This window comes from Scaptodrosophila lebanonensis, unplaced genomic scaffold (assembly GCF_003285725.1).
Source record: "Scaptodrosophila lebanonensis strain 11010-0011.00,11010-0021.00 unplaced genomic scaffold, SlebRS2 tig00000142-arrow-arrow-pilon, whole genome shotgun sequence".
Lineage (NCBI taxonomy): Eukaryota > Metazoa > Arthropoda > Insecta > Diptera > Drosophilidae > Scaptodrosophila > Scaptodrosophila lebanonensis.
In genome coordinates, this window is record NW_022060589.1 from 1,404,296 (window position 1) to 1,428,355 (window position 24,060).

The following is a 24,060-nucleotide window of genomic DNA, read 5'->3' on the forward strand; positions in this document are numbered from 1 at the left end:
AGGTCAAGGTTAAAGAAAGGGCCACTGACAACTCGCAAATATTGCCACTGTGCAACAATGAAAATAAACAATAGGTGGCCGATAGCCGTGCGGTTGCAGAAAATTAACTCCCTTTAAAATAAGTAAAAACAATTGAGAAAATTTGTTTATCTTGTTAACTAAGGCCAAAAAAAAAATGTGATCGTAGGCAGTTGACGCTAAAACATAACGCTAATTCAAATCGTAACTACACAAGCAGTGTGTGTACATAAGCAGCCGAAGCACTGCTTGACCAAGGTAGTGCAATAAAAAAAAAATACGATATTCACTGCCAGCGTCGTTACAGTTTATAACTATTTAGGCGCGAGCGAAAAAAAAAACAGACGTTAAACAGCCACAAGAATACACACACGTTATGCATATGGCGTGCTACAATGCTACATATATATAGTATGCATGTATAGTATGTATATATATATATGTACTCGTAGATCTATATTAGTTGGGTTTAGTTTAAGCATATTTCATATTTACACAAATATATGGTTCCTTTGTTGCCGAGACTCGCGCGGGACTGACTTTTTGATATAACGCCAAAGGTAGTGTGGTGGTGGTGGTGGTGTTGGTGTTGGTGTTGGCTTACACTAGTCTCTATGTATGTATTGGTATTTGTATCGGTATGGGCTTTGCATATATAATCGTATATGTGGTTTCTAATCGCTACTGCACGCTAATTACAAATTATTAGTTATAGTTAGTTAGTTGGCTTCTCTGGATCTAGGATCTAGCATCCAGCATCCAGCGAGCTAGCTGAGTCCAGCCAAGTGCTTAGTAAGCCGTGTTGTTCGCGCGCTAAATGCAAAGAAAGTGTCTCCCCTTCCATAAGCAGTCCCTCCACTATCCAATGCATCAGCTGAGGCATGTCAACTGCCTTTCAAGACTCAGTAGAGCTGCCAAGTGTGTTCTGAGCCTCAGCCGATGACATCGGTTGGTGATGGGCCCGCTTTGTGGAACGCTTTGTAATTTTTGGTAGTGTTTGGTTTTTATCCTTTTGGCCACGTTTCTATTCATATTATTTTGTTTTCATATTTTTGCTCTTAACGATTTATGTCTCAATTTTTAAAAAATTCTCCCCTGCCTCGAACTAATTCAGCAATTTGGTTTTCTCATACATATTTACGAGTAGTGCTAGGCCGTGTCGTCTCTAGATCTGCTCTCTCTCTCTCTCTCTCTCTATCTCTCTTTATTCTGCATTAACTTAGTTGCTAAGGGAACTAACAACAAAAAAATGGGACTTCTTGGTATTACTAGACGTAACTATCATTAACTAATTTTAGTTTATTTCATATTCAAATACACATATGCTCCTTTTTGTTGTTTTTGTTTTTTTTTTTTTGTTTTTTGCAATAAATTCGATAAGCACCAATTCATTAAATAATAATTGTAATCAAAATGCATCGTAGCGTTAATTATTATTATTTTTGCTCGCATTTTATTCATTTTCCGTTTTAATTCCTAAAACCATTGGCACGGCACGCACAAGCAAAGGCGAACAAAAACGAAGAACTTGTAAGTTTGGAAATACCGGGCGGGCGGTTCACACCATTGGCAATTATTTATGAATTGGACGGAAAACATGAACGTGTGGGCTGTACGGGGGGTGGGGGGCCCAGAGCAAAGGATATCGAAAGATGTGAATGAATGAACAGCAAATGCCAACACAACCAAGCAACTGAACTTGAATAATGAATGATGATGCACTTTTCAAGCCAAACAAAAACTGTGTTGCCAAGGAATGTCGCAAACAAAATGCTGTCTCGGTTTTGTGCAAGCTATTAAAGGATTTATGCCAATATGATGCTGATGTTGATGCTGATGCTGATGCTGTAAACTGAATAAAGCCCCAACCCAATACTCAGCGCACTCTCAGCTCAGCCCTTCTGTTCAGGTGAGCAATCGATTATCTGAGCAGGAGCTCACGGCTTTTCCAATTCACAGGAATCTTAATTATTTTTGCATTCATCTCTCGACAGCTGAGTACTAGGCTGGACTTAAATAAAAATAATAATATTAATTTGCAGTAACACGAAACAAACAAACAAAAAGTGTTTGACATTTGTGTCATGTACAGATTTGTTTTAATACTGTTTTTAAGCTTTATTGATTCTTCCTCTTTATTTCGCTTGTTTTCATTTGAGTTTTTAATATTTATTGGTTCGAAAGCGCCAACTTACAAATAATAACAAAACATTTTACACTTTATCGTTCGTATCGTCGTAATCATTATAAATATTTAAAAAAAATCTCCATATATTTAGTTAAAAATTACATATGTATTTATATGTGTATGTATATATGTATATCGAGTGTTAATCGCAAGCACATTCAATAAATTAATTAAGGAAAAGGGCGTAAGATGAACTTAAGAGTACGCATTGGAAAAAATAAGATATACTCGTATATTGCCTAAAAGCTAATGTTTCTCCATCTCCATCTCCTCTTCATTTCATTTCCGTCCACTTCTGTCCTCTCACCTTATACTCGTATATAAATAATATTTAATTTAGTTTTCGTTCTTTGCTTTTGTTGTTGTTGCTTTTTATTTTATAATTAACAATTTGCTTGGCCTGTTCTGCTAGCTTGGCGGCGTCTGTTTACGATTATGGCGTATATATAGTACGTTATCTATATGTATATAGAATATATAGTTAGCTATATATTTTCTTAGCATGTGCAAGAGTGGGTGTTTGGTTGTTTAAATGTGTGTGTGTGTGTGTGTGTGTGTATGTGTGGGAGTGTTTGGTCTAAACTTGGCATAGCATGCCCCTAGAACTATGCTTGCATTCTATTTTTATCGCTTTCATTTTTATTTTTCGTATATATACACATTTATAGCTGCTTGGCATGCACATGGTCTACACACACACATATAGCATATTTATCTATGTATACATATATCTATAACTTTACATATATGAATATATAGGTATGCATGTACTGTATGTTGATGCCGCTTGCCATGTGTGCCTCGTTTGTTGTTTGTTGTTTGTTGTTTGTTGTGTTATGACTATGAGGCGCACACAATTGCAATTTGGCGCCTCAGCTTATGCTACAGTTTTTGTTTGTTTTTAGCTTGCAAACGTGTTTTGTGTGCGTGTGTCTGTATGTCTGTGTGTGTGTGTGTTTTAGTGAGTTCATCTGTGCTGTTGTTGTTGTTTTTGTTGTTTAAAACTATGCCAGTCTCAAAAAGCTCGAGTACCACAAAAAAAAAGTTTTGTTTTTTTTTTCTGTTCTACTTCCGGCGCAGCTGCCGCTTCCTTATCTGCTGCTGCCGCTTCTTCCGCTGTTCGCCTACTTCTCTTTTATCTCTCATATCCTCTTCTTCTTCTTCTTCATCTTATTGTTGCTGTTGTTTTTGTTTTTGTTTTTGTTCTTGTGAATATGCATGTACATTTAGGCGTATATGTATGTAGGTAAGTATATAACTACCGTACCATATAACTACTTTCTCTCTCTATATTTAATTCTTTGTGTATATGTATATATAGTATTTATAGAATATCGCTTGTGACAACACTTATGCATGTGCATGTGTGTGTGTGTGTGTGTGTGTGTTTGTGAGAGTGTATACACACACACAAAGCATATACACACATGCACATGTGTACGAGACACACACAAAACACAATAAGCCTGCGCGTTTGTGTCGCTCTCCTCCCTGCTGTCCTCCTCCTCCTCCACCTCCTCCACCTCCTCCTCCTCCTTCTTCATATCATTAGATCAAGTATTTTTATAGCACATCATTTTGTAGCACTAAATATGGGTATGCTTTGCCACCACTAAACACTAACACTAAAAAAAAACACATACACATTATCCTGTTGAGTTTCAAGAGAAAAAAAAACGAACATTCCTTTCCTATAATTATTTAGTACAGTTGCGTACAGCCGGCCGCTAACCGTTATTCGGTTGCTTGACGCTTTTTGGTACAGTTACGCAGCTTGCAGCTAGACCGAAGTCCTATAATCGTATTCTGTCATATAGTTTGATACTTTAATTTATAGTTAGGTTTAGAGCATTACGTACTACGTTCAGTTAAGGACTAAGAGCTAACAGGCAACGGCCGCAGACGTCGCTGCCCCCTCATTCGAATCGGTGAAGTCGAGCGTCGAACTGCGGCGCCTGCGGGCATTGGGGACACCCGCGGCACCACCGGTTGCCCCCTTCTTCTTCACGAACTTGATGTTGTAGGGATCCTCGGCCAGTTCCGGATATAGGGCCACATCGTGTATGTACTCACCCTCATAGTTGTTGGCGTAGCTCTGCTTGAGAATCTCGTCGCTCTCTTGCTGCGTCCATTCGAGGGTTGTGGTGAGACCGCTGCGCAGGGCCTCTTTCTCCCGATGCCACGCCTTCCGTACCGCCGTCAATTTGGCGTGATGCATCAGACGCTGCTGTTCCTTGGCCACTGTTGTTCCATATCGTAGATTGATGATCGCATGGGCGCCATGGATCTTCACATCTAGATAGTTTCCACCGCCGCCACCACCGCTGGACGATGTAGACGACGCAGCGGAGCCACCGGACGGCGTTGACTCACGTGTTATTTCATGGAACGTGGTGTTGACCTGCCCCTGCAATCGCTTCAACTGCTGGCGATCCTCACTTGCTCGCCAGGCATCCTCCTTGACGAAAAAGAATGAGTCCTGCTGTGCATTGTGTACCACGAAGGTGAAGGGCAGCAGCTTGCTGCGGTTGAAGACGCTGGTGTAGACGTCGCGATAGATCGCATTGGCTGCCGGCACACTGGAGACAATCGCTTGGCCATCGGCTGTGCGGGAGACGACGATGCCTTTCCCAAATGGCGGCTCCGTGTCCGAGCCAATGTTGCGAGGCGAGGGATCCATTACGTCGCATTTTAGAGCAGATCGTGGTGGCGCCGATAGCTGTTCGAAGTCCGACATGCGCCTTACATTCAGGTGCGCAAGAAAACCGCTCTCGACGGCCATTGTGGGTATGTTGTCGAAAGGTCGTCGCATGTTCAGCGCAATGGGGTTGGCGGGCGGGCGACCCCACAAGGCGGGTGGTTGCCACAAATTGCGGGCCAGCTGCGGAACCAGATTGCCGACATTATAGCCCAGGGTGCGCATCCATTCTGCAAAGCTGGAGGGATAGTGGCGCTCGTGGCCCACATTAATGGGATCGTTGCCATTGAAGCGGTACAGATGCAGACGCGTGGGTGTTATGATGCGCTCTGCCACGCGCTGCCAGTCTGGCGACATCCACTGGCCAATCAGTGGGTCGTAGACTCGTCCATCGCCCATGTGGACCAACGTGGTCACCTGATCCAGAATGCCGCCACAGAAATCGATGGGTAAATACAGATACGGATTCGAGTCGTACACAATGTGGCCGTAGGGAGAGCGCATGATCTCGCGTATACCCTCACCATACTGATTGAAGAGCATCAGAGGCGTGCCACTCTGATCCGTGGCCACGTAGTACTTGTGCCGATAGACTTGCGCATATATCAGGTGGCCCACATCGTCGTATGTCAACGACATGAGCTTGCCATCACGCGGCGAGTAGATCTGGGAGACCTCGTATGGGCGCTGTTGGTTCGTGTAAAAGAATTGCGTAACATTGCCGAAGTTGTCCTTGCGCGTCGTCAGCCGTTTCAGATGGTCGTAGTAGTAGCGCACATCGAAACGACCGCGCTTCGAGGCTCGCACCAGTAGTCCTTGAGTGTTGTAGTGGAAACGCTCTTCACGCGCATTCTGTGCGACCAACCCGCGAGCATCGTACTTGTACTGGCCCTCACCGAACTTAACGATGCGGTCCTGGGCATTGTACTCCATGGGTATCGTATTGCCCCGATAGGTGAGCGAGAGCAAATTGCCGTTGTCATCGTAGCGGAATCCCCAGGGTTCTTGGGCCTCCACTCCCACGAGCTGGCCATCGCAATCCCAGGTGTAGTTCTTCACATTCGTGTAGCTGTTCACGGCCATGTTGCGGGTGTAGGTGCGCGTCTGAGAGATGCGTCCGTGCACCCCGTACGAGAACTCCATGCGGAAGACCTCTAGACGGTGAATTGCCAGAGCCATGCGCTGCGTTTGGAAGCGTCCGTCGACGGTGCGCGTGAAGCTCGCCGTGCCGTCGTGCAGTTGAGTTTGATTGAGCGCTGGTCGCGTGAACTTAAATTGTCCAATGAGACTGGGTTGTCCGGTGCGCGGATCGTAGGCATACGCCTGAGTGGGCAGACTCTGGCCGCCAATTCGTCCCTGGAGGGCCACCACGCGCAGCTTACTGTCATACTCGTAGCTGAACTTGGCGTTGCTCAGACCCGTCTTGGCCACATAGTCGATGCGCTCCTCCGTCAGTAGACCGGCCGCATACTCAAAGTCCCAGCGGTATTCGAGCTCGCGTTCCGCATGAGAAACATAGCTTGGCATGCCAGTAGCCTCATTGTACTGGAACTCGCTGCGACCGTCTCCGTGGACTACCTCCGTAAGTTGGCCTGCGGCATTGTAGCGATACACAATGCGAGCCCCATCGCCGGGCAAGATGGTCTGCAAAAGAGCGCCGGCGTGGCTATAGTGTTGAAGGTAGGCGCGAGTGCTGCCCGGTGGGGTGTAGGTGCAACGTATGAAGCCAATTGACGTCTGCATGCTGAAGCTGTGGCGTGTGCCCGAAGGCAGGAGCACATGGCGTAGACCTCCTGCCTCGTCGTATTGCAGCACAAACTTGCGCTGGCTGGCCAGACCGATCTCCGACACCAAGTTCCAGTCGTTGTACACAAATGAAATAATGCCGTCCTGCTGCGAAGTGATCTCCGAGAGCAGACCGTGGCGGTCGTACGAGTATTTGAGCTCAGCAGGTCCCCAAGCCCAGCCCTCGACGCGATTGAAGCGGTCGTAGGTGATGTTCACCGGATAGCCGTTAGTGGGGTAGTAGGATTTGGGTAGACCGGACTGATCGTAGGCTACGATCAGGATAGGGGTGCGTACGGCATCGTAGAACGTCTCACGGTTGGTGAACTGATCGAACTCCACGCCAATGACACGCGACTGATTCACCCAGATCTCGCGATTCAGCGTCTGTTGGGGGTTGCGCACATCCCCGACTAGATTGTAGACAGAGTACATGCTATTGGTTAGACCATCGCCCATGGTAACGCTTTGGTGCGACCACATGGCCAGCATCTCAGCCTCGACGGGCAGCGCCGCCTCTAGCAGCGGGTGGCGAGCCACGGCGGATGCCTCCACCACCACTCCATTGGCTCCATGTATGACCAGAGTGTTGTTTGCTTTCAACTCAGCATCGGCGTGAGCGCGTCCGCGTTTCAGGAACGTCGAACGCACGCCACCGAGAACGAGCAGCTCATTGGCGTCGCTGCCACCGGCCCGTTCACGAGAGAATAGCGATTCCACGGACGCATGTACATAGACTGTGAGACCCTTATTGTCCGCCAGTTGTGAGGTGATGCGCACGATTTCGCCGCTCGGCAGGATCATGCCAGTGACGCGTCCGAACTCGTCGTACTGGTAGATGTACGTTTCGCCACCGGAAGATCTCGAATTCAGTAAGCCCGTGTTGCTATCGTAGTCCAGTTCGATCTCCTGTCTGCCCTTCTCACTCAGCTTGGTCATGATGCCAATGCCGTTGATCTGAATGTCCGACTTGTGGTCCTGGGTGTTCTCAATAGAACTCACCACGTTGCTGTAGTCGCGCAGGAATTGAATCTTGTTGCCCGACGCATCGGTTACCGTCGACAGCCGCCCAAAGCTGGTGTTCTTCGAGTAGAGGAAGCTGTATCGTGTCTTGCCCGAGGTCAAGTCCTTGGTGGCCACGTGTTGTCCATACCGGTTGAATACATAGATCTCGCTCGACGGTGGGAAGGGTATATGGAATTCGCCATTCTCATCGTGTGAAGGCAGATAATGCTCCAGAGCCAGCACGTGCAGAGAACCTGCAGGGAGAATAGAAAGCAGGTAATGGGTTAAGTTGAGTCGTCTGGGCTCAAATAAAATAAAATAAGTCCCTTTATGTGCCTCGGGTTTTTCAATATTTCGATATATTTTCAAAGACAAAATACTGTGGCCCCCATAAAGTGTGCGATGCGATTCGATTGTGCGATGAAAAGCCTTCACAGACAATATCCATGTTCTGCTAACTTTTTATAGCATCTCACCTAGTCCGCTAGCCTTCCCTTTCCCTCCTCCCTTCCCTCTCTTTCCTGCTCACTCTCCCAATCTACAGGGGCTCCGGGTGAATTGAAATGCATTAACGAAATTGAGGACAGTTCCACTGAACTTCATTTGCTTCAGTTGCCATCTCATTTTGTCCTGCCACATCCTGCCACACTCATATATCAAACTGTACTTCATCAGCAGCTGCTGCTCTCTTTCTCTCTCTTCATCTCTCCCTCTCTCTCTCTCTCTCTCGTCCATTACTCTCTGCTTTAGGCTGCTAGCCATCGTCTCGCTATAAAACGTCTTAAGCTAAAACAAAATGCCGACGTCTTAAATATTTTTTGTGCAATTTGCACGCTGCTGTTAACATTGTTGTTGCTGCTATTATTGTTGTTGTTGTTGTTATTGTTATTGTTATTGTTGCTTTTAAGTGCACTATTCAAGTCATTGTTGCTGCTGCTGGTGATATTGTTGTCGTTGTTGCTGTTGTTGTTGTTGTTGTAGCTGCTGTTGTTTGCGCAGCGTTTCATTTTAGTTAGTGTTGAAAATCGCTTCGGATTTGCATAAATTTGCTTGCTCGCTGGCTTTGCATGGCAAGCAGGCAGCAAGTACTCTTTATTTTTTTCTCACTCCTTGTCTTCTTCTCCTTTCCACTTGCATAAGGAACGACTAGCAAGATAGTGGATTAGCGCAGCAGAGAGCGGGAGGCAAGGCATGGAAGGCGGCGACTCTCACACTAATTGCACCTTGGAACAGCAGATTGTGCTGCACATAATGAGGCCAATACAAAATGCGTTAGCCTCCTCTTTCTGCTCCTCCTCATCCTCCCCATCCTCCCCATCCTCCTCATCCTCTCTGAGTCACATTTGGCAGTCGGACAACACATACACACGCACGCTCCCTCACTCCCACAATGGTGGCAACAATTATGCATACATTTCAAGCGATTATGTATTTGGCGCATCGTCCAAAAAGACGCACTCTTCAGCAGTGCGGTTGGTTCTACTTTCGGAACTCGTTCTTCTTGTGGTTCGTCAGAGACACAAGCAGCAGGTCGATATTATTTGGAATGTGAGCGAAAGAGCGAAGCAGGCGATGCTATTTCCCCACTTAAGTATTTACGGAAATAATTTGAAAGCAATACAGCTATTACAATTAGTTCTCTAGCCCCTAGACTAGCTATAGTACTGATGCCGCCAAGAAAGGTCTGAAACTACTACTTGTATATGTTTCCCATGCTCTGCAGAAATATAGCTTAATTTTCACTTAACGATGTGATTTGCAAAGTAAACTTAAGCTCCAAATTCAAGTTTTTAAAGATAAGAGATGTTTAAAAGTTAGTATAAGACTCTTAGGAAATTCTTGCGAAAATAAATATCTATTAAAACATCAATTCCGCGGCGCTACAGAATAGTCTAAAAACCACTAAACAATGCCTTAAAAGAAAATGGGAGAGAGAGAGAGAGAGTATGATCTACTCAAAACGAAATCACTTTCCAGGACAATTAAAGAATCTACAAGAGACTATAGTTCGTAGGTATAAAGAAGATCTGTTCAAATGAAACGAAGTAAATGTAGAGTTTTAAAATTTAAAAAAAAGTAATGAATCTAGTTCGATTATGGTAAAGGCAGCGCTGTCGTACACACACACACACACACACACACACACACACACACAGAGAAAAGGGCGCACTCACACGCACACGCACACGCACACCAGACATTGTATGCGCCTTGCATATGACAATAAAATATTTAATAGCAACTGTAGTTGCTCTTATTGTTGCTATACTTGTGGGTGTATTTGTTATTCCTGTTGCTGCTGCTGTTGTCGTTATTGTTATTGTTGTTCATGTTCTTGTTGTTGTTGTTGGCAGTTGGCCGTTCATTCGCAGTGTTGATTTGATTGCGTTACAGTTCATTTACCCGGTGCCAGGACATTATGGTCTCGTTTTAGAGTTGAGTTTCGGTTAGGTTTTCGGTTCATGGAGCGACCGACTGGCAGTGGGGCGGGCTCGTAGCTCAGAGGCGGCAGAAGTGGGGTTAAGTCACGGGGTCGAGGGCATTGGCACAGCGCCAAAAGTGGCGTCGGTGGCGGCATCGGCATCGGCTGCGGGGGCAGCAAAGCCAATGCCAGTGCCAGCAACAACAACAACAACAACAGCGATGGCGGCAGCGTCGTCCGCATCGGGCGATTGAGCGAATTTCAATGCAATAAATGTGACGCTCGGTTTGAGTGCAAAGGCGTGTGTATACACACACACACACACATACACGTAGAGATATGTGTGTATGTGGACTATAATGTGATGGTAATGACCCCATAAACTGAACAACTTGTTTGTCGCAAAGGGTTGTTATTGTGTGTGTGAGTGTATCGCAGTGTGTGTGTGTGTGTGTGTGTGTGTGTGTGTGTGTGTGGCAAGTGTTAGTTGCTTGCGCTTTATGTGGCACGCACTGATGCGGTGCCTGTTCCTGCCATTGTTCTGCCCCATAACGCTTGGCCCACTTTAAATTTAATCGCAATCGCAACTCTCTTGCCCTAATGGGGCACAACTCATCTCGGCCAAATTTATGCAGAGATATAATTATATTTAAAAAGCTCAAATTTAATTGAAATAAATGTGAGAAATTTTATTCTCTCTTCTATATGTTTATGCAAAAGTTTTGAACTCCAGCTAACAGCAAATATTTGTATATTTATTTCTTGAAAAAAAAAAGAACGTTGTAAGCTCTGGAATATCGCTTGAGATCCTAAACAACAATTGCAACTGTTTAAAGGCAGGACTTGTTGTAATTAATGGGCTTAGAAAACGTGTTGAATTTTCATTCAACATTTAAGTAGTCTGTTTTGTAATTGTAAGACATGGGCATATAATTAATTCCCAGTAAAATAGTGTATATGTACATTTGTGATGGACCGAAAGTATATCGCCATTATTTGTAGCTAGCAGCTGGCTGTGAGTTCCCAACTCATGTTGTTTTAATATCACAGCGACCTAAATGACAATTTCTATTTATACTTTAAGGACTTTTCACAGTCAATAGCTGCTCAGTGACAGCTGGAAGTGAAAGTGAAGTAGAGGCTGCTATTCGTTCCATTACACGAGCCAAACATACACAGACGCGTATATGGCGGTAATATAAACAGACATTTGTCTAATGATTCCTATGCTCTGCTAATTTCCGCTCCTTTGTCCTCTATTCAGAGCACGAGTTAGTTGCTCTTCCTACTCCTTCTGTTAGTTAAACGCTGCTACGGTTGTCCTTTGACTGCATTAGCCACTTGACCGAGGTTTTCTTTGCTCGCATCTGCCGCAGCACCACTTGCTCCCTCTCCCTCCAACTTTTTCACACTGCCACACCGCCCCTCCCTCCCCTACTTGATGCTTTCCTCCTCGGTCTGCGCCCATTCGCAGGGGCTGTGCAATTAATGCAACAATTTTTCACACACTCGACGCCAGCAGTCGCACCGGCGCCCGCACCCCTCACTGACATGTCCTTCAACGTACGTGTGTGTGTGTGTGTGTGTGTATGTCAGTGTGTGTGTGTAGCTTTCAAATGTGCAAAACACAACGCCACTTAAGCCGTAAGCTTTTAATGAAGCTTATTTACGTTTGCTTGGTGGCAACGGCGGCTACTCAGCCCTCAACTTCAAACCCAAGCCAAGCCCAGAACTGAGACCTGACATGACACAGACACACGTACACACACACACACACACTCACATTGACACACACACTGACACACATTCAGCAGCCGCAGCCTGCGTTGATTAATGCGTCTTCGTGGCGCAACGAAGGGATGAGTGGTGTGAAGTGTCGGCGGAGGAGGAGGAGGAGAGATAGAGGTAGAGGCACGGCTTGCCTTGCTCTGCCTTTGGCCATTCGCGAAGGTAATAAGATTGATTTTCACTTTTTCGCTTTTACAAACACACATGCAGACACACAAATACCAGCATCAGCTCTGGTGGTGTGTTGTTCGCCTGTTCTGCTTCTGCTTCTTCCAATCAGTCAGGCAGTCAGGCAGTCAGGGAGGCGGGGCGGCAGGCTAACAGGCAATGCGTTGCATACTTTTTGGCGCTGCACGGCAAATACTAAAACTTGATTAATTATAGCCATTGATTTGCCACTTGCCACAGCCTGCGTTGCCGTTCATTAATTTCTCTGCCATTCCATCGACTGCGATGTAAGCGTCAGCGTCAGCGTCAGCGTCAGGAGCGACTTCGACAGCGACAGCAACAGCGCATCGTTAGCGCTTCGGAGCTCGTCTGTCAGCAATACCGTCTCTCTTTCAACGTCTCATCGTTAGTCCTCCCCTCTGACTAATCTGCCGGTGCACGGACTGGGCTCGTCTTCCCCGGCATCGGGCTGCGTTGTGCCCATTGTCGAAATTTATTAATTACATTTCGGTCTTATCAAATTACGGTCTGCTAATGCACTCAAATTTATACCTTCCATTGTGCTCTTGTTGTTGTTGTTGTTGCTGTTGTTGTTGTTGTTGTTATCATTATTGTTGTGTTTGTGCGTCTTTTGTTTTCTTTGCATTTGCTTGGGCTTTTTGTTTTTTCTAACAACCTGCTATGTAACTCAAAGGCGGCCATTTTGTTTTGGCTGCCTTCCACCTGACAAACATATGAGTCTGTGTGTGTGGCATCTAATTTGTCGTCGCCATCGTCGTCCTCTTTGTCGCCGTCATCAGTTTCGTCTTTAGACATGTGACGGAAATTGGTTTCTCTATTCTTTATTCCTGAAGCAGCCGTACAGCTTTTGTTGGCATTATGTATTACTATTATTATTGTTATTATTAGTGTTGTTGATGTTGCTGGTGTTGTTGTTGCTGTCGCCATTGCTACTGCCTTTGCTACTGCTACTGCTACTGCCATTGCGTTTTGTGTTTTGCAATATGTCGCAACTGAACTTCCGCTTCATGTTAGCAGTTAACATTTTTCTGTTCGGTTCTGTTCTGTTCTGTTTCTGTATTTCAGAATTTTCATTTTCTTTCTCGTTCGCTTTTTGTGCCGCTTGTTAGCAACAAAAATTGCAGGCGGAAATGAGCGCACATACGAGTACATACACCATATGGGTGTTCGGGAGGATGGGTGCGAGCAAGTGTTTGGGTGTGTTCTGTTAAATTTTGATTGAAATTGTGTTGGCATAGCCTTAAAGCCTACCATTTAAGCTCTTGTTCGCATTCATTCTCAATTTCCTTTGACCCCAAACTGTAAACGTTTTCCGAGCAAGCAAACAACCTTCGAAAAAGTAACACCTAGTCTTTGGAAACAAAAAAAAAAATCTTCATGGCATAAAAACTACAGACATATACGTGTATTTGTATTATGTGTTCTTGATATAGTGTTGCCACGAAGCACAGACAGCTATAAGGTTCTATAGAAATAACAGGATGTTGCTTAAAGCCTCATGGCTTCATAATATTTCGCTTGTGCTTCATAGTTGAACGTTTCTAAAACTTTTATTCTCCTTCCGACATTTTAGCTTAGCCTAAATAAATAAATATTTCAGGGATATACAACTAAAGAGGTGCGCTGAGCCTTAACCCTAAAAATTAGCAATCCTGTCAGTGTCAAGCCATTTCAAACATTTTAAATTTTGTGGAGAATAGTTTCAGAGTCAACCGCTCCAACTTTGGTCAAGAATTCAATATGGTATATAATTATAATTAAACGCTTGTAAGAGCTGGTGGAAAAAGCATTTGTTTTTGGATAAATCGAAAATTATGACTTGCTCCCCATATCACACAAACATTATTTCTAAATCACTTCTGCGTCTTCAGATTTCGAAAATGTCTCTCTTTCGGGATTTCCATGTCCCTACAGCAGCACTCTGGCGATTGCCTCTGATATGTTTCATTTCCCGCTTTAGTACATCTCTAGCTCTAAAGTGTATCTACAACTATGTAACTAATTTCTGAGCACTTACCTTGATCGGCCACATTAATGACACCATCCTGGGCAACTGCTATTGCCGAAATCGCCTGGAACCGTGCATTAGACGAGAGCAGAGTTTCCGCATTGCTCAGCGTGCCGTCATCGTTAAGGGTGGCACCCGCACCGCCGGCGCCTACAGCACCACCCGCGGCCGCAGCTGTTGTCTTGGCGCCCAGCAGCACAGTGGTGGTGGTTGTGGGTCCAGTTGACATGAGATTGCCGCCAGCTACGATGCTGGCCAGTGTGCCAGTGCCGAGGCCGTTGCCATTGAGGCCAGGGCAGACGCAAGCGCCGCTGCCAGGACCGCCACCGCCGCCGATGCCGCTGTTGGTGGCTGCACTGCCATTATTTCCGTTTCCGCCAGCTGGTGTCGTTGGCGTGGTGCCGCCATTATTGCGTGTCGGATTCACGGTCGTTGAGTAGGCGCCGCCATTTGCGATGCCCATGCCCGTGGAGCTGGAGCCGTTGCTGCCATTTCCAATCGCACAGTCGCATGTTTGAGAGCTGCAATAAGCAGAGAGAGAGAGAGAGAGAGGGAGAAAGAGAGAGAGATAATGAGAGATAGTAATAGGGGGGTTATGAGGTGTGGAGACATTAGTTGGCTTTGCAAAAACTGCAACAGGAAAAGCTCTTGGCCAGCTCGCATTCATTCATTCATTCATTCATTCCCTCATTCGTTTGCTGTAATCTATGGCGCCTGATGGCATCGCTTACATGTCTGCCCCACCCGCTTGGAGCCCACTCCATTTCACCATGCCCGCCATGCCACACTATTGTGGCAGCGGCCACACCCTGGCCAAAGCCAAGTCGGCTTCTTTGCTTTTTGTGCATTGCGCGGGCGCATTTATGATGATGATGATGATGATGACATTGTTTGTTCGATAAACATTCTAAAGTAAAGTGGTCGTTCGCCTGTCCAAGCACCCCAGGACCCACATACACTGAGAGAAAAGCAGCAGCCTTAGCGAAACGAGCAGCAACTAAGGATATGTGTAAGCCTTTTTCTTAAGATTGTTTGAGATCGTCAGTTAATATAACTTCATTATAATCCATCATTCCAGCTTCGATTCAGTTTAACAAAAGGTCCAGTATTCAGTAATTTAGTAGCTGAAGCAGTTAAAGGCCTGAGTCCACACTATCACTAAACTGATGTCGATTTTTCTCACAGTGCATGCACAACTCTTTACAACAATAAGACCCATATAGACGCAGTCCTTTGCCAGCTTATCGCTGCTGGCGGAGACACGCCCACAAAAGAATACCAGGAACAACAAAAACAGCTACAGCTATACACAACAACAACAGCAACAACAATAATAACAACAGTGGCTATGAACAGCAGTCGCGCCAAATAAAAAAGTTGATTTATAGTTTCTGTCTCTGGCGGGCGCTAATTACTTTGCACGTCGGCCCAACGCCCACAGAATACGCCCGTTTGCGTATCACCTCGCCTCTCACACCGCGTCCCTCTGCCCCTCTGCCCCTCACCTTCACCCTCGTCCTTGTTCACAGCAAAGTCGACGCGCTTACATCTTTGTCCTGACATTGGCAGCACCTGCGCCTTTCACATGGCCAACAACAACAACCGCCTGTCCGCTCATCCTGCCAGCCATCTAAATAAGCGCCTGAAATTCTATTAGCTTAAATAAATTCACATTGCGCTTGAATAAACTGCCGCCAACCAAACGAGCGACCATCCAACTAACCAAATCATGGCACAGCCCCACCGCATGAGGTTCGCTCCGACAAGGAAACAAAAGGGGGGCTTGGGGGAGGGGGGGAGAGAGTACATTTTGGTGAGTTTCGCTTAAGCATTTATGCCTGGACATCCCTTTAAGCCAACGCTCACTCAAATTAATTGGTTCAGTGCAATATTTTGCAATGTTAATTGTGGGCTCTCTCTCTGGTCCTGTTTTTGCCCGAGATTAAAGAGGGAGGCTGGCATAGCCGATCTCACAGCAGGCGCTCTTTCGAGGCAGGAAGTCATGAAGAGGTGGCATTACTTGTATTTATATTAGCAAGCACCTACAAATTAAATGATCTTGGGAATTGAATAAATGGCTGCTGTCAATTATTAAAACATAAAGTTGATGTGGACACCCGATTGTGGTTCGCCAGCCAACTGAGGAATAGTTGGAGGACACTTGAAAAGACTGATTTCTTGAACTTTCGCAGATAATCTGAACAACAGGAATTATATGCCAAGGAAGAAATTCATGAGTATTTCAATTCCATAGCTATTTGAGAGACAATTTTCTCTCTCGTGGTCTCCGAATTGCTGTGTTGGAGTTATATTTGCTAGGGACTAGCACTTATCTAGGGTTTTATCACCTTATGTTCAGTTACATATATATTTCCAATTTCGTCAATATTTGGTATTTCTGGCTCTCTGGTCAGCTCAATGTTTCACCATCAGGTCGTGACTACTATACAAGTATATCCCGCTTTAATCAACGCAAAATGCATATGGCTGCAGTGTCCCCTGATGCACATAATACACACTCACACACACACACACACACACTCACACTCACATATCACAGCCTATAAAATCGGAGTACAAAAAATTCCCAATTAATTTTTGGTTACCGTTTCGTGCTTTAAAAACGGGTTAATAGAGTCAAACAAAGTGAACTAAAAATCGAATGGCGCCATGCACGAGTATGTACAAGTATGTATGTACATGGGTAGGCAATCCACACACATACCCACACACACACAGACACACATACATACACATACTATACACATGCGTATAGTACGTACATTGACATTTATAGCCGTTTTGGTGCATTGCAAATTTTGTGCTGCTGTTGCTGAATTTTTATTATTTATGCGTTGGCCGGCCTCAAAACTGCCCGAACTGGCCGAGTGTGTGTTTGAGTTTGTGTTTATAGAGCCAACACCCACACCCACACACACACACTCACACACACACACACACACTCACACGCATACGAATAGAGAGATTGCGAGCGAGACATTTCAAAAATTGGCTGATATAGATTTCAAAATGCAAATAGCCCCCAGTTAACTTAATTGGGTCAAGTATGCGCTTAACCAACAACAACAACAGCAGCTTCGACAACGTCAACAACAACAACAACAACAACAACAACAACAACAACAACAACAACAACAACAACAACTGCAATCGGACCACAACTAAGCCAAGTAATGTTTGCCAATATGTTCCGCCTTCCCATGGCACCAAAGAATGGCATATACAGACAGGCGTATGACCATAAATAGCGACTATACTGCCAGCGTGCGGAGCTACACATTGACTTGACCCCAGGCCGGGTTGGGTTAAAGCACACAAGCACACGCATGCAGGCATGGGGATCCTACAGGAATGCCGATGAAATGAAATGCAAATAGGTGCTCCTTAAATCTAACCGACGTCTTCTAATTGAGGAAGAACACACATTGCTGGCCTGCGACAGGACGAAGCTCGAATGGTCGCTCGAGATAGGAGGAACAGTCATCGTTTCATATTCAGGCAGCACCTGCCCAAAAATGTCAGTATGATTCCAAGAAATATACTCGCATATGTTGTAGGGATGCCCTGACTACGTAAACCAGTAATCACTAAGAGTTAATAATTTAGCAGTGACCGAATAATGATCGAATAGTTAAGTAGTGACAATGATTAATAACCGATAGTAATCGATAACAGATAAGCATGAATTAATTAAGATTGACCAGCGATAAGAGACGGACGATTAGTGAACAATTTAATTTAACAAGAACATAGAAAATATTGTCAATTGTAATTAACTTAATTCACTCAACAATGTCTAGCTTGGTTTTTAAGTAAAGCCCCGACGGATAAATATAACGCAGCGTAAAAGGTTCAAATAGTGCTACTTATGATATTTATTTACCATATGGTTTCTATCTCTCTCGCTCTGAACACTCAGCTGGCACACTCTTCATTTTACGAGCACTTCTCAACATATCCATTCGAGCATTCACTCTCGTTGCCAATTAAGTATATAGGTTTATATTCTACTTACCCTGTGCCTTCTTGCTTTCCAGCAAAGTAGCGCATGTTGCCGGCCGTATCGACGACCCGTATCGAGTTTACGCGTCGCGAGTCACTATCCGCTATGTAGAGGTCTCCGAAGGGTGAGAAGGCCATGGCCAGGACAGTGCCGAGCACATTGTCTGCGGCTGTCTTGTTCACGCGGCTGTCCTGTCCGTTATTGTTGCAGTGCAGGGGCGTGCCTGCCACGACTCGAATCTTCATATCCGAGGTTAGCCGCAGCACTAGTCGATCGTCGATAAAGTGTAGCGAGCCGTCGAGTGGACTGAGCGCCAGTCCGGTGGGCCACTGAAGCTGCGCCTGGTTGGCCATAAGAGTGCCGGTGCAGGGCGCCGGACTCCAGTGATTGTGATGGCCATGGTGGCCGATCAGCGTGTGAATGACACCTTTGGGATCGACGGCACGTATATTTGTGCCATCGGCAATGTACATGGTTCGATCCGCAGCTATGGCCAGACCTTTGGGATGGGAGAGACGTGCCTGGAGAGCTGGGCCTCCATCGCCACAGTTGCCCTCATCGCCGGGTATGCAACGCTGGCCGCTGCCCACAACAGGCTCGCTGTTAATGCTCGGATCTTTTACCTTCTCTAGGCGCAGTAGACGCAAAATCTGATGCCGCTCCGGATCAGAGATGTACAAATGTCCGTCTGCCGGTGAAACGGCTAGATAGTATTGGTAGGAGACCTGCGTAGCGCTGAGCTGCAGAATGGTGAAGACCTTGCCATCGGGAGTGATGCGACGGACCAGATTAAAGTCGCCCACATAGAGACTGCCATCGGGGCCGGTGGCCAGGGCGATGGGGGTCAGCAACTTGGCGTCCTTCGCCACACCGTTGCAGTAATCGGGACAATTGAGGGGCCGTTGCAGACCCGTGCCCATGACCACCTTGACGGTGCGCGGATACTCTTTCATATGGAGCGTGCTGCCGTCGCCCTTCTGCAGGATGCCCTCGTGGAAGTTATAGTGGTGGTGTATGTCCAGACCCCAGCCGCCAATATCGGAGATGTCCACATCGTAGCCCTGCAGCTTGGCTGTCTGCGTGATCCAGACCGGGGTCTGGCATGTGGTATGCTGATAGCCCACAGAAATCCGAGCGATAGTCACGCCGTACACCTTCTGGCGATAGACGTTGCGTTTGTTCCAGGCGAACGTGTGTATGAGATTGGGATCCGCCTCGTAGGTCTTCACATGCAGCGCACCCTCGATCTCCACACCCACATGCACATGCGTGAGCGTCTTCGGAATGGTCTCTGAGGTCAGGCGCATGCGCACAATGCTTAAGTAGCCGGAGGCTTGCGATGACTGATAGGTGAGATGCAGATCCGAGCCGGGAATTTGTATGGATTCTTGCACGATCTGTGAACGAACGAAGGAGAGAATATTGTAAGGAAATAGTGGAGTATAAACGAATAGGAATAAAGACTGAGAAACAACGAAAGACCGTTCGCAAGCCGACATTAAATAGGAGAAAGTATATTAAGAGTAGCGTGTGACAAAATATATAATTTAAGTAGCAACCCGAATCCCACAAACATGAAAAAGTAATTCAATGTGTAAGGAGGAAAATAATGATAAGCCTGGGCCAAGGCTTAGCAAGGACGACATAAATGCGCAGGAGGAGCGCAAAGTGTGCTGCGGTGTCGGTTGTAGGTGTCGGTTGAATACGGCAAACAACATTCGGACGCACTTAAAGGTCGCTATTGCCACAACCGTCCACTTGATGAGCCAAATGGTGCAATTAAATGTGAAACAGTTGCTATGCTCGCAGGTTTTTCGCTTTTCTGCGCGCACCAACCCTCCTGCCCCTCCTCCACCTCCACCCCCACCTCCACCATTAGTTGCAGTTCAGACAAGTGCACAAAGTTTGCAGGCGAGAGCTGAGAATTAATGTTGCGACCGCCGGCAGCTAGCCAGCAGATGCAAAGTTATAATGTCATTAGGGCGAACTTTAAATTAATTAAAACTACGCTGCGTCCAGATGATGCCAAGCAAACAGGCCCTCTCCCACCACCACTAATTAGGAATGGCATTACGAATGGGGGGAGGGAGGGGCGAACACTTAAAATGCCACTCACCTGTGTTTCGGCAAAGATGACGCGCTTGCCGGGCATGGCGCCCACTCCATTTGGCATCCAGGTGCTGATCAACTGGGGCTTGAGTTTCTCGTGATCGTGATCCATGCACACCTTGCTGGCATCGTTCGCCTCGTCGGCCGTGTGATAATGGATCGAGTTGAGGAACGTCAGGGCGGGATTCAGCGGCGCAATTCTGTCAAGTAGTGGTCAAGGGTAGGTCGTTATTGTCGTTATTGAAGCTGTCTGCGAGGAGATCTAGAGCTTAGGAAACTTACTTGATGTTGCGACTGGTGGTCTCGTCGTCATCGCTCAGTTGCATCTGCACGGGGGGCAGCACTACGATGCGATTCCAGGGCACGAACACTGTCCGGGTTAGTGGGCGGAAGGGCGAGCGTTGGAACTGCAGGGTAACCGCACCACCGCCATTGACCAGCACATCGAACCTAGCATGTGAAAGGTTGATGGGGGAGAGGGGGAGAGAAAAGAGAAAAGAAAATGAGATGTAAGCGCAAATTAGTCAAAGTTTTGCGCAGTTTTCTTTTCTGAAGATTTTACGGCGGCAATGGCTGTTGTTGTCTATTGTTATTAATATTGTTCGTGTTGTTATTGTTGTTGTTGTTGTTGTTCGCTTTAATATGCAAATTAATATTTTAATGAACTTGATGGCATCGTTTGCTGGCAGTTGCCTTTTGCTCGGAATGCACAAGCAGACATACAACAGCAGAAACAACAGCATTCAACCTCAACCTCGGATGGAGCCACCCCCGCTCAGCCAGCCAACCCCCAGAATTCAGGCCGCGTTGCTTTTGGAACGACCATTGCCAGATAATACCTCAATTGTTTGTTGAAATTGAAAAACTTGAGATTTTTGCTTTAGACGCCTTCGTTACCAGCGAACAAACAATTGAGCAAAGCATAAGTTAAGCTCTATACAGGAAGACAGCCCCACCTCGCACCCCGTACTGCCCCCAGTTCGAATCGTTGTGGGATGCGTTAGGCGCATTAAATATAACGATGGCCATTGCCGCAGTCGCCGCCATTATTATATGGCCAAAGCAGAAGAAGAAGAACAAGAACAAGAAGGCGACGCATTGCAGAAAAAGTTGCAAAAGTTTTTACCGAAGAGAAGTCTGTAGCTGTTGTTGTTGCTGCTGCTGCTGCTTCTGTTGTTGTTGTTGTTGTTGTTGCTGATGTTGTGCGGGAAACAAAGGCCAACAACAACAGCAACAGCAACAGCGACTAGAAAACGTTGAGCATTCGCGTAGAAGCTAAAGAAATGGCAAAACTTTTGCTTTTGAAATATTTAATTAATGCGATTTTTAATTGTATTTGTGTGTGCCTGTGTGTGTGCGTGTGTGTGTGTGAGTGTGTGCGTGTGATGACTGATTTAGCTGGCGCTGCAGGAGAAAAGGTCACGCCTAATAGCAACAAAGCCGAGCGTACAAATTGCTGCAACGAACATTTTCTGTTGCCTACATTTCAGGGCGCACTTTGAAGTGCAATTATTTGCCGAGCGGCGAGTTAACTCGAATTGCAGGTCGATCACAATAAAGTCGAACAAAATATATGTGAAGTGCAATAAAGAACAATCTGATTGATTCCATTTCTCAATAAATGGAACAGAGTTGGAAAAAGTTCAAAGTAAAATAGTTATAATGACGGTAAATAAAGACAAAGTTTGTGACTAACGACGCAAGTGGACACTCCTAACTAAAATGATTTGTCGAGCAGCAAGCACTATTTTCTACACTGCTTTACACGGGTTTCTAATTCAAAAACTGCAACTGTAAGCCCAAAGCAATCCTATGATAGCTCTTAATTAGGGAGACAATTATGACGGGGTTTCAAATTAAACGCACTATTGCTTTATTCGTGGAAGATAGAATGAAGAAGTAGGTGGGAAATGCTTGATAGCTCCTAATAAGGCAGACAATTATGGCAGGTTTTCTAATTAAACGCACGATTGTTTTATTTGTTTGCACATTGCTGCAAGGTAGAATAAGGAGTAGGTGGGAAATGCGCTTAGAGTAGAGGTCAAGTGTTTTGCAACAATGTTTGTGCATTCCTGCGCTGTGGTCTTTGCATTCTTTGATATGAGCGAGAGGAAAAGAGTGTACTATGAAGCACATTATTTAAACTCAAATTTGATTGCATTAATAATTGAATGAGAGGTAGCTGTTCGTGCTCGCACTGTGCTCGCTGCATTGCGGCTTTTCACATGTATTTGTCACATTCTCAACCAATTTGCGCGACCCGCTCTAAATCTATAGCCCATGGTCATAATTATATCTTTTGTTTGGCATATCAAATGCATCAGCAATAAAGCTCATGCAAATCACAGCTATCATTGCTAATTACCGCCAGCCTGAAAATGCCAATAATTAAATGTCACAGCGAAAAAAAAAGACAAAACAGAAAAACAGAACAACAGAAAATTTAATTAAGAAAAAAAAGCAACTACAGCCTGCGGCGAAATGGGGAAAAATAGGTCGGCTATAAGTATACTAATAAATATTTTTATTCTGTGCAACAGTTCGCTGAACATGCACGCTAATGCATGCCCACACATACACACACACACACACACACACACATAAACACATACATGGCTGCCACACAAATTGACGTTCCAAATGACAAAAGGAATTTGTTACAATTTTTGCTAATTTAATTTTACGGTGGCACGTTTGTTGAGTTTCATTGTTGGTGGCTTTGTTGTTATTGTTGCTGTTGTTGCTGTTGTTGATGGTATTACCGTTACAGCCACCGTTGTCAAATTCATGCACGAAACAAGCGGCGAGTCGACCATTCGCCAATGCCATTGCATACATTGAGGCGCGCATTTTTTCATTGTAATTGAATTGTTTGGTTGGTCGGCTGGTCGGATTGTAGGTGCCTTTTTTCTTCCGCTTTGTGCTCTTTGCTGTGGCAAATGTCGGGCATTTAGCGAAGGCAACAATCCGAAAACACAAACACAAACACACACATACACAATGAGCGAAAGGGCAGCATTCATGGGCGCTCTAATAATAATAATAATAATAATATGTAATAAAAAATACCAACAATAATCCCCTGCAGCACAATATAATGACTTTTATTACCTTTATTACTATAACAACAACAACAACAACAACAGCAGCAGCAACAGCGATAGCAGCAGCCGAGCCAGCACATAATGCATGTCAGGGACAGGAACAACAACAACAGCAACGACAGTAAGAGCAGAAATAATCAGCAACAGTTCACATGAAGAAAGGCCAACTTGTGGCAAAAACATCAGCAGCAACCACAACAACAACAACAATAATAATAACAAGAAGCTACACCAACAGCAACAATTGGCGCTGCATGCTGTTGTGTGTGTGTGTGTGTGTGTGGGCGAGCGTTGTGAGTGTGGCAAGCTAATAAAAGCATAGAATTGAAATAAACATTATAAATACAAAACCATAAAATCGTGCTCACACCCCCTCCCCCCACACACACACACAAACACACACACACACCTATACATACGAGCATTTACACATGTACACCCACACACATTAAGGCCACTAACAAGCTTCATGTGGCGTCGGCGGCAACGCCGAAAAGTATGCGACATGTGTAGCAACTAACTGGCAGTCGTGCCGCGCCAAGCCTGAGATACTGGAGCAGGACAAGCCAGCAAGGACGCGTTGTTGCGCGCTATGCTCGCGTAATGGGGTCACATACGCGTACTTCTTGCGCCTTTGAGCGCGTAGCAGCAAAGAGCTTCACCAGCATTCGCCTGCAGCACAATGGAGGCCAAAATATTAGAGCGTGAGAGGTGCAGAGAAG

At 45.6% G+C, this 24,060-nt stretch overlaps 1 protein-coding gene across 2 annotated transcripts in view; it reads right to left on the bottom strand.

Annotated features, from left to right (window-relative positions):
* Nucleotides 1-3,756: 3,756 nt before the first annotated feature.
* LOC115629343 (teneurin-a) overlaps nucleotides 3,757-24,060 on the bottom strand; it is a 208,077-nt gene continuing 187,773 nt past the window's right edge. For both annotated transcript variants that reach the window (XM_030525793.1, XM_030525792.1), the window contains 5 exons: nucleotides 20,517-20,684; nucleotides 20,242-20,434; nucleotides 18,138-19,522; nucleotides 14,111-14,622; nucleotides 3,757-7,948 (listed from right to left, as the gene is read on the bottom strand). In XM_030525793.1, coding sequence (XP_030381653.1) covers nucleotides 4,089-7,948; nucleotides 14,111-14,622; nucleotides 18,138-19,522; nucleotides 20,242-20,434; nucleotides 20,517-20,684 — 6,118 coding nt within the window. In that variant the 3' untranslated portion in view covers nucleotides 3,757-4,088. The remainder of the gene's footprint in view (nucleotides 7,949-14,110; nucleotides 14,623-18,137; nucleotides 19,523-20,241; nucleotides 20,435-20,516; nucleotides 20,685-24,060) is intronic.